We start from the raw sequence: 11,049 nt of genomic DNA, 5'->3' as shown, positions 1-11,049 counted from the left end.
ACAAACACACAGGAAACAAGCCTATCAGGCGATGTCAAAACATTGAACAACTCAGCACAGATAACTCCGTGGAAGGAGGGAGTTAATACATTATTACACAACAGACCAACACACTAGGCTTCCTAAGACAACAGTTGCGATGTTCCTGTCCTCAGGCACAGACATACTGTGCAGTCTGTGTGTTTGTATATTCCTCTTTCTTGTCTGCTGAGGAGTGTTCTATGACGTACTGTGTAACCAGCAATGGCGCACATGTCCAATACTTGTTTTGCCTGAAAGGGCCAATGAAGACTCAGCTGTCGCACTACAGAAGGTCCACGGTTCGTCTGGAAATAGCTACGTCGTGTGACACGTTCCACCGGAAATAGTACGGGTGATGGTGAATGTGGACGGTTGCGGGGACAGAAGCGAGACCTGGGGGGGGGGGGGGGGGGCGTGTTCCCGGGACCGCAGGAAAGTGGAAGTGCTCGCAGCTAGGGCCGACACACTTGGGCCGAATGGCTTTCACGCCTAGGAAGGCAACACCTGGCGAGGAGAGACGGTAAACAACTCTTACCCGCTGCTGCCGGCCCACTTGCAGTCCTGGGGTCTCTTCCTGTGATTGAAGCACCCCCACTGTTCTCCCACGTCCTCAGCGATTCTCGCTCCATCACTTCCCAGTGAGCTCACACATCCAGCGTCAGCGTGTACGCTAGCTACCTCCACAGTTGCTACCACGGGCCGAGATCAACTTTGACGGGAAAATGATTTCATTAATCATTTAACTCAAAACTATACGAAATTTTAGTGTTTTTTAAAATTGTATTTCAAGCAATATCATTGAAAACTTTGCGCTATTTTGAGTTCGTTACTAAATACTACCGTCCTCTATAACTCCAGAAACTTAATTAGTTTTTTGCCTAAAACCGACACAAGGAGCTTACAATTCTTTGAATTATTGGGTTGCACATGATTTGTAGACACCTCGCTGTTCTCTGGTGACAGTATAGATGCTGGTATACTGAGTGACTTATGTGATTGGCGCACACGTTAGGTGACACGCCTAGAATGACTACAGGCCAATGACATAATGAATGACAACCATGTTGCCCAATCAGATGCGACTTGCAGAGGTGAAACAAGGCAGCAGCCAATCAGCGTTATTGAATTATAAACTGGCATCAGAACACTACGTGAGTTTCGGAGGTCATTAATGAGCAGACCAACACTTCTTGATAGATAATTGCTAGGGCCATGTACTTTTTGCGAAAAGATTTCCACACCAGCTGTGTTCAGTGGCGGATTCATAGGGGGGGGGGGGGGGGGGGGGGGGGGCGCAGGGTGCAGGGTAGCCCAGCACCAATTATGAAGTCCCATTAAACATCAAAAAAGGAAATTTTTATTGCACAAATGACAATCTCAGCAGTGAATCCTGGTATATGACAAACTCACAAAGTATGCTATGTCAAGTAATCGTAAGCAAACAAATATTTGTTAATTTGAAGAGTTAGTATTCGAGGTCAAATCGAATATGAAAAGTCTATCATTCAAATTCATACACTTACCTTTAACGACTTCATGTCTTGGAAACAGTTTGAATAAAGTTTTATTAAGCTTTGCATGTGACTAGAATCTTTAGTTTTTCTGTAGTGATTTTGACATTTGTATACTGCACAATTGGCCATTTTAACTACATATAGCACACAATTATGCACCAACAACAGCAAATATTCGGGCGAGACGTAAATGAAACGGATAGAGCTTGGAAAAAGATCTCTGGCTGCATCCAAGCAACCAAGGTGACGTAACAAGGGAGTGTGTGGAAAAGGTAGACCTGCGGCCCCCCCCCCCCCTTGAGATTTTTCTGTATCCGCCACTGGCTGTGTTCAAAACTTTGTTGCATTGTCTGTGTGTCGTGGTTGGCTGGGTTAATTTCAGGTTAATGTCTACTGTCAGCACATCAATCACAGCCATCCAGTGCTGAAACAAGCTCTTCCTGAATGACCGGCCAAACAGGGCAGAAGGCCGCCAATCACAAGGGAACACCCGTTAGCGCAGGAATACCTTAGTGCAGTCTAATAGGCGATCAGGTTATTTCGCTGTACATAGATGCTCCTGATAATTGCGAATCAATAATTAAAAAGAAGCAGATGTATGCATGTGGTAACTGAGGCTCTTGTAGTGCACTGGAGCCTTTGAGGAGGCTGGCTCCGGAGCAAGTACTGGAGGGCTGGAGGGCTGGAGGACTGGAGGGCTGGAGGGCTGGAGGACTGGAGGGCTGGAGGGCTGGAGGGCTGGAGAACTGGAGGACTGGAACTGGAGGGCTGGAGGACTGGAGGGCTGGAGGACTGGAGAACTGGAGGGCTGGAGGACTGGAGGGCTGGAGGGCTGGAGGACTGGAGGGCTGGAGGGCTGGAGGACTGGAGGGCTGGAGTGCTGGAGGGCTGGAGGACTGGAGGGCTGGAGGGCTGGAGGGCTGGAGAACTGGAGGGCTGGAGGACTGGAGGGCTGGAGAACTGGAGGACTGGAGGGCTGGAGGACTGGAGGGCTGAAGGACAAGGGCTGGAGAACTGGAGGGCTGGAGGACTGGAGGGCTGGAGGGCTGGAGGACTGGAGGGCTGGAGGGCTGGAGGACTGGAGGGCTGGAGGACTGGAGGGCTGGAGGGCTGGAGGGCTGGAGGACTGGAGGACTGGAGGGCTGGAGGACTGGAGGACTGGAGGGCTGAAGGACTGGAGGGCTGGAGGACTGGAGGGATGACGCCCGGCCACGCTTGTTGCAGCTGCTGCTGACGGCGACGGCGCGCGGCTACGAGGCCTACGACGCCTACACGACCTGCCCGCGCCAGCTGCGCGCTCCCAAGGCGTGGCCGGAGCCGCCGTGTGACTTCCGGGCACAGACCTGGTGCGTCGCGCCGGGCAGCGCCTACCCCTGGTGAGCGGCGCCCCTCGCCCCTGGTCCCGCCGGCCCCAGCGCGAGCAAGACCCCGAGGAGGTGTGTGTTGTTGCAGGCACGCCGTGCGCCGCTTCGTGCGCGAGAACCAGGGCCTCATGCGCCGCATGTACGGTGACCAGAGGCACATCTCCGTGCTGCGCGCCGAGCTGCAGGACAACGAGGTGGAGCTCCGCCACGAGGCACGCCACCGGTACGCCGGTCCCGGGGCGCCGCCCCCGTCCTTCGTGCCGCGGCCCAGCAACTGGAGCGCGACCACGCCGCCGCCGCCCCCGGAGACCACCACGCCGCCCCCGGAGACCACCACGCCGCCGCCGGAGGAGACCACCACGGAGGCAGACACCACGGAGCCGCCCACCACTGAGGCGCGCAGGCCGGGCCCCTCGCTGTTCCAGGAGCACGCCCCCACGCAGCTGTTCCAGGCGCAGGCGGAGGAGCGCGCGCCCGTCCGGGTGCCCGTGAAGCTGAAGGGCGTGTGAGTAGCCTGCAGCGCGTGCCGCAGTCTCTGCCTCGTGTCTGGAGGGCGTGTGCTGGAGTTGTCTCTCCGCAGGAACGCGTGTCCCGTGAAGGAGGAGGTGGTGGCGCCCTTCTGGGCCAACAACACCCGCGGCGAGGTGCTGGCGCTGCTCAACCTCTACCCCTTCGAGCAGTACGTCCACTGGGAGAAGTGCACGTGAGTCCAACTGCTTCTGTTTTAGTTTCATCCAACAGCCATACACGTTACTTAGATATTGCCTTTATGTATTATGTGTGTGGGTACATCGCCTGTCTTGAATCCCCTAAAACCAGTTTTTATTACACGTGTCAGGAGAAACAGAGAAAAGATTATATAGTGCAGAGAAGTGTAAAATTGTTAACTGTGATACCTAAAGTCAAAATTCCCTTTAATTATCAAGTCATTTTTTATTACAAGATATTCTCCTCATAAATACTGAAAAACTATTCTACATATACAAAAAAAAGATAACTGATACAGAAACTTATCTAATAAAGTAATAAATATTCTCCAAGCGGGCACCAGATAAACTATGAAACTGAAGGAGACTAGATCAATAGCAGGGTGAGCTGTGTTGCTAAAAGGAGCTTGAGGGAGTATTGTGTTGCTGAAGGAAGAATGAGGGAGTGTTGTGTTGCTGAAGGAAGAATGAGGGAGTGTTGTGTTGCTGAAGGAAGAATGAGGGAGTGTTGTGTTGCTGAAGGGAGCTTGAGGCAGTGTTGTGTTGCTGTAGGGAGCTTGAGGGAGTGTTGTGTTGCTGAAGGGAACTTGAGGGAGGGTTGTGTTGCTGAAGGGAGCTTGAGGGAGGGTTGTGTCGCTGAAGGGAGCTTGAGGGAGGGTTGTGTTGCTGAAGGGAGCTTGAGGGAGGGTTGTGTTGCTGAAGGGAGCTTGAGGGAGGGTTGTGTCGCTGAAGGGAGCTTGAGGGAGCGTTGTGTCGCTGAAGGGAGCTTGAGGGAGGGTTGTGTCACTGAAGGGAGCTTGCGGGAGGGTTGTGTTGCTGAAGGGAGCTTGAGGGAGGGTTGTGTCACTGAAGGGAGCTTGCGGGAGGGTTGTGTTGCTGAAGGGAGCTTGAGGGAGGGTTGTGTCACTGAAGGGAGCTTGCGGGAGGGTTGTGTTGCTGAAGGGAGCTTGAGGGAGCGTTGTGTCGCTGAAGGGAGCTTGAGGGAGGGTTGTGTCACTGAAGGGAGCTTGAGGGAGGGTTGTGTTGCTGAAGGGAGCTTGAGGGAGGGTTGTGTCGCTGAAGGGAGTTTGAATAATTGCTGGCACTGCCGCAGGTTCGAGCACAAGCAGATGTACTGCCGTGAGGGCTGTCGCTGCGAACAGCAGTACCGCCTCCACCGCCTGCTAGCCTACGACCCGAAGAACGAGTGCCGCGGCATCTTCTCCGACTGGTTCAAGTTCCCGTCCTGCTGCGTGTGCAAGTGCTACGACCTGCCCGTGGAGTTCCACATCACCTCGCGCAGTCCGCGCGCCCGCCAGCCACACCGCTTGCTCCGCACGGCTGAGGACAGGTGATAGCCGGCACCTGCACGGCACATACTACACTCTTCTGCTGTGTTTCTGTTGTACTCTGCCCCAACGTCTACTTCATGATAGCACTTAAATCATCTCGACATTTTAAAGCTCTGTAATAATTGTTATTGTTACTGACATAACAGAGCTACAACTTCATGAACTGCATGTAGTATCTGCAGAAATTTATATCAATAATAATTTGTCTAAATATTTTTTCTAGTGCTGCTATTAATCTTGAGGCGATGGCACTTACAATTATTTGTACTGCTCTAAAAAATACATGCTAAAAAAAACACTCTTCATTAAAGAATACTGTGTACATTTAATCAACTTGCAATTAAGTAGATTACAGCAAAAAAATAAAAACAAAAAATTTACCACACTAAAACCTAGATTCATTACATTGGTAGATTTCTGTCCTTTCCTGCCTCACTACACAATATTGTAATCCAGAATTTTAAATGCTTCTTTACATTTGTCTAGCGAGTGTTGTGATTTTCTTGCCTTCAGTGATATGTTACAATGCCAACATATTGTGTGGTATTCACAAAGAAATGTAACACTCAGCAATTAATAATAATTCTAGAATATCACTGTGGAAAAAAAAAAAAAAAACAATTGTAGACAATCTGACTCGCACAACAAACTGCAGATGGTCCCTTGCACTGTCGACACTGCTGTGCGTGTCTGGAATACTCTTGGTTTTGACTGTATGTTTAATGGTTTACACACTTATGCAAGTTGGCATGTAAATATTTATAACTTATACAGTAAAACCTCGTACAACGAACTCCTTTATAACGAAATCCTTATTATAACGAAGCAGCTGTTAGTTCCTGCTATGTAACCTTAAGTACTTTAACTTCTAAATAACAAAGTATTTTTTCACAGATACACGAAAAACACCCACTATAGTGAAAGAAAAATTAAAAATCTTCAAAACTTTTTTGCTGCCATCTTACAATTGATTGACCATAGAACTATTGACCTAAAGAAATGCACTTTGAAGCTAGTTAAGTAGAACATGTTGTACCAATATTAGTTAACAAAACAATGCACTTTGATTAATTGATGTTCTGAATATCACCTTGCAATTACTCATACATTCCACTTACACAACTTTGTATGTGTGTCTTGAGAAAATGTGCAATCGTTGTAATGAATGCCGATAAAATCTATGGAAGTGCTACTTAACTAAAATTTGCAGGAGATTAAGAGTTGTTTATAAATTGTGGTGAAATAAATGTTACTTATGTGTTTTCTTGTTGAAGGTTAGTTTTTATGGATTAATTATGTTTACTTACAAATAAGGTAATGCTTAGACAAATGATGTGCAATAATGGATTAAAAAAACTTAAAACAATTCTCTTACCAAGAAACTGAAAATTCTAAATGCTGTTGATCAAGGATAATAAAAAGGTCGACCTAGCTAAAAGATTTAGGCTGGCTTGAACAGTCATGACTTGAGGCAAAGTAATGTATTTCTCCATTTGATTAAACTGCAAAGTTTTTGCCATTAACATCTCAAATTCAAATCTATTACCTATACAATACAACTATTTATTTTTGTAGTACATATCACTTGTTAGTTTTGTGTTCACCTCGTTATAAGAAACGTCACAATAACAAACACACCCAAAATCTGTCCCTTCAAGTTTGTTATATGGAGGTTTTACTGTATTGAAATGTAGTGCAAGCCACGATTACTACTAAAACTTGGGGTTCACTTTCCTTGAATAATTGGCTAAGGTACAAGTTTATTGATGATTTAATTCACTCTAAGAACTTTATTACACAATTAAAAGTAAACACCAACGTGTCTTCACACTCGTTTATTCACAACTCATTTATTCATTGCCAGCATCTCATATACTTAAGACCCACGCACACACGGGAGCGTTGCTCAACAATCTCTGTCTGCATTTTGGACTACAATACTCATTCGTTTTCAAAATTAGCAGGAGAAAGAGATACAAAGGTTGCGGGAAGATGAATGAAAAAAAAAAAAAGTTGAGTCATAAAAGAGGAATGATTTGAAGGGGGAAGGGAGACTGATGAAATAAAAAGTAGTAAGTAAAGGTACACAAACAAGTGGAAAGAGAAAGTTAAGAAAATTAAAAAATAATAATAATGCTACCACATTCCAAAATGAAACTCAAGAGAGAGTGGTTCACACTTCACTCCACATATCTGTGGCTTGCCCTGACATTTGTTTCCAACTGCGGAGAAAAAGGCTCGTGACATAACAATTTACGGTTTAAGTTTAAATATAGTGTACATAGATTAAAGTGTGCAATACTGCTTTGTGTATATTGCAATATGCTTATAATCAAGATATTTAATTTATGTTCCATGCATAGAATATATTATGTAAATTTTTTACAACAAAGAATATTTTGATGTATGAAAAAATTGTAAAAAAAAAAGGATATTAAACTGCTTAATAAATACACGAAAATAAAGTGTACAACCAGTTTTATTTGTATATGTAATAATACCTGACTGCATATTGCTACAATTGGTTACATACTATATGTTTTGTAAGGTCAAATTGCATGAAGTATTATACTTGTGGACAGAACTGTTTCATTAACTATTAATTTATTTTCAAACAATAATATTTATGCATTTCAGAATACACTTAACACAAGAACATTTAATTTCATAAGTAACAAACACTGAAATATAAAGTTATATACCAATTAATAAATAAATAGATTTTTTGGTAACTAACCCTTCAATGATATTCAGCTTAAAATGTAAAATAAAAAAGGACACACACGCAAGAGAAATTCACTGGACTAACTTAAGCCATAAGAAAGCCTATGTACATTATAGTTTACAAAATAACAGAAAGAAATAATGGCATATTTTACACAACGTACAAACAAACTCACTGAACATTGTGGCAAGAAGTTGCTTCAGGTCGGACGTTACAACGCTACAAGCCAGCTCAGCTCGGAACAGGAAGAGCAGCGAGGCTCGTGATTGTGCTGTGAACTAACCACTGAGAAAGAAAAACCCAACAGACTTCAGCTGAAGACTGGAAGGACATCTGAAACCCACACTTATTAATATTTTGAAGTAAATTACAGCACTGAATGTAAAACTTTTTTTTTTCATTGAGCTAACAAAACCATACATAGTATGCCACAATTCTGAGTAAAAAAAATGCAATTAATTTCCTGCAAAATCAATCAAAATATGTTCCGGTGATAATTTTTTTTGATTTTAATAAAAAAGGTTTTGTTAACAGAATGGACTAATTACTTGTATCAGTTTTCGCAATTGTTAACACCCAAAGGACCATTGAGAATAATTTGATTTGCAGCACCGGAGCACACTGCCCCAGCTGCTTCCAAACTGGTACCCGCGATAACCACGACATTTCCCACCCGTAGGCAGTTCACGTTCAATGATACGACACAATAAAAATACTTAGAAAAAAAATCACCGTATAACACATACATTTCACACTCAAAAGAGTTAATTAAAAATTGCTTACAAATGACAGTTGCAAAAATGTAGACCACGATTCCACAAAAATTGCGTTGTGTGAGAACTTTCAGTATATATGTATTTATCACTCATTCATGTAGTCAGTCTTTTGCTACACACTACAACTACAGTTTGTTAGCGTACAAAGATATGCACCCAGCTCCAAAAATAACAGTGGCTGACCTTTAAAACTAGGACATCTGTATGTCATGTATCTTAACATATGTCTGCAAAGTCATTATATGATCATAACAAAAATACTTTTTTTTTCCACATTAAACATGACACAATTCCTTGTGCTAGTTGTGAATACTTGAGAAGAGGTTACAAGGTACTACTAGTGCTATATGGTGTCTCCTAGATTGTGTTTAATTTTTGTACGAGAGTAGTTTTCAACTTCTATGGCTATCACACATTTACATTCCTAATACATTTACATGAACACAGTGTATTGAACCCTTGTTAAAACATCACCCACGACCACGTATTCTGACTTGTGCCACCAAAACCACAAACTACTGTACGTGAAAGTGCTGACTCGCAATTAAAATACTGAACATTACATGTGTGTTTTGAGTGGTGTTAAAAATGTGCACATATATACGTAGCACCTTCCACAACCTTTTGAACAGGGAAAATGTTAATTACAACCATGGTGAACGTAGATAAGGGAGGAATTACCAGCCCAGCTACGAGTGGTCTGGACACAAATTCGTCCTGCGTGCAAAGATAGGCCAGAACACTCTAGCACTGTGCTCGAAGACTTCACCTTGAAACACCCAACAAAGAAATAAACATATTTTCAATCGTGCTCTTTATGCATCCATTTCCAACAGTACCTATTTCCACGGTTTGTGTCATGCTTACATACAAAAGCTGTGCAATTATTTATTCTCTTTAATTCACACCACAAATAATACTATTAATTCATTCATTACAGCCAAAGAGACAGTATAAAACCAACATGCAACAACTGCCACATGTATTCCAGTAAAGCAGTTGAGACAATTTGCATTTGCATACACTTGTATTCGAGATTCGAGCGACAAATATTGAAAAAGGCTTCTCTGCACAAGATCATCCCGGTAAGGAGAGAGAAGGAAAGGGCATAACTAAGACCTCCACTGGCTCCGAGAGCTCCGGACACACACGTGCGTGAACATGCCACGATCACCAACTTGACACACTTGAGGGTTGTACGCTCCACCACAAACCTCGGCATGACTGAAATTTACGAGCAAAGAATAAGCAGGCAAGTGGTGATGTTTGATGTTGGAGGACGTGCCACTTTAAGCCTATTTGCATTATGGACAAAAATTACTATCTTCACTAGCGTAAAAATTAAATCTTTTTTTTTTTTAAATAATGGTATAAGGGAAAAATCACCCAGATTTGAATCCAAAACTATGACTCTGAAATCAGTGGAATCGGTCTATTCCAGAATCAAAATTGACCCAACACTAATACTTACATTTAACAGGTCTAAGGTAGTTAGGCCCATAAAGCCATCATAATGATGGTACAAAAAATTGAATTTATTCCACCATTGTTTCGTACCAGCACCCATTTATCTTGGGGTAAAAATATGGTCAGATGATGTTTGGTATTATACTATTATGCACGTAAATAAAGTACGTAATACAAGTTCATGCAGAGAACTCATCTTTTGACACTAGCAAAATTTTTGTCTTGAATGCAGGTTTTGTTTTTGATTTGGATCGTCGTGGTACCTCGAGGAATTGTGGTAGGTTCAGTACCGTGCGCGACACCTAGTGATGCAGAGGGACCGCCAGACACGGGGACTCGGACCTGTCAGGCACAGCCGCGGGACCTCGTCGCGACACCCCGGGCCCCGGGGCTGCCAAGGTGCGCGCACGGCGAGGGGCGCAGCTAAATGGACCGCCAGCGAGCGTGGGCGGCGGCCAGAGGCGGGGCCGAGCGTCACATGCCGCTGAACGGCACCCACAGCGTCTTGTTCTGCTCCTTGTCGACGGCCGCCTTGATCTGCGTGAACGTGTACGCCACGTTCATGCCGGCCGGGATCACGGCTGTCGACACACACACACATGCTTGCACCGTCACTCTCGCGCGCTTCAGCTGCCTCGCACGCCAGGTTACATTACCGATGCCCCTTTTCTGGCATCAAGAAACATTACTGACATTTTAAAAGTCAACTGTATTACCACATTAACATATTATGATAATTTTCTTCTGACCAACAAAAAAAAAAAGGATGTCAACATGAAATATTCTCCAGGGTTTATGTAATGCTTTTGAATAAACACATCTCTTTACTATATCTCTCAACTAATTACTCCATTCCTCTAATGTTAATGTTACTGAGGGTCTAGTATATATTGACTGGTACAGATGGTATTCCTAATTTCATTATTAAAGGTTGTTCGCACCTTCTTGTTCCTATTCTTACATTTACTTTTAATTACAGTATACATACTGATATGTACCCTTATTGTTGGAAAAGTCTAAAGTTATTCTGATACAAAAGAAGGGTAGTAAATTGAATGTTAGTAATATTAGGCCTATATCTATCTTAAACACATTTGCTAAATTGTTTGATAAAATTACTTACAAGCTCTTGAATTCAATGTCA

General features: G+C 43.9%; 2 protein-coding genes across 7 annotated transcripts in view; one reads left to right on the top strand and one right to left on the bottom strand.

Annotated features, from left to right (window-relative positions):
• The first annotated feature begins 284 nt into the window (after positions 1-284).
• LOC134543215 (protein spaetzle 4) lies at positions 285-7,399 on the top strand. Its single transcript, XM_063388117.1, has 5 exons — positions 285-320; positions 2,760-2,911; positions 2,988-3,404; positions 3,480-3,602; positions 4,700-7,399. The coding sequence occupies exons 1-5, from the start codon at positions 285-287 to the stop codon at positions 4,938-4,940; spliced, it is 969 nt and encodes a 322-aa protein (XP_063244187.1). The 3' UTR covers positions 4,941-7,399.
• Positions 7,399-11,049, bottom strand: part of LOC134543342 (disks large homolog 5) — a 43,963-nt gene continuing 40,312 nt past the window's right edge. For all 6 annotated transcript variants that reach the window (XM_063388305.1, XM_063388309.1, XM_063388308.1 and 3 more), the window contains exon 28: positions 7,399-10,486. In XM_063388305.1, coding sequence (XP_063244375.1) covers positions 10,380-10,486 — 107 coding nt within the window. In that variant the 3' untranslated portion in view covers positions 7,399-10,379. The remainder of the gene's footprint in view (positions 10,487-11,049) is intronic.

This window comes from Bacillus rossius, assembly GCF_032445375.1.
Source record: "Bacillus rossius redtenbacheri isolate Brsri chromosome 9 unlocalized genomic scaffold, Brsri_v3 Brsri_v3_scf9_2, whole genome shotgun sequence".
NCBI lineage: Eukaryota > Metazoa > Arthropoda > Insecta > Phasmatodea > Bacillidae > Bacillus > Bacillus rossius.
The sequence above is the reverse complement of the archived record's forward strand: the minus strand, read 5'-3'. Positions and strand labels throughout refer to the sequence as shown.

Coding starts and splice junctions, on each gene's coding strand:
- LOC134543215 (XM_063388117.1), top strand. CDS start 285: ATGAAGACTCAGCTGTCGCACTACAGAAGGTCCACG. Junction 321..2,759: donor CGCACTACAGAAGGTCCACG/GTTCGTCTGGAA, acceptor CGCTTGTTGCAG/CTGCTGCTGACGGCGACGGC. Junction 3,405..3,479: donor CCCGTGAAGCTGAAGGGCGT/GTGAGTAGCCTG, acceptor GTCTCTCCGCAG/GAACGCGTGTCCCGTGAAGG.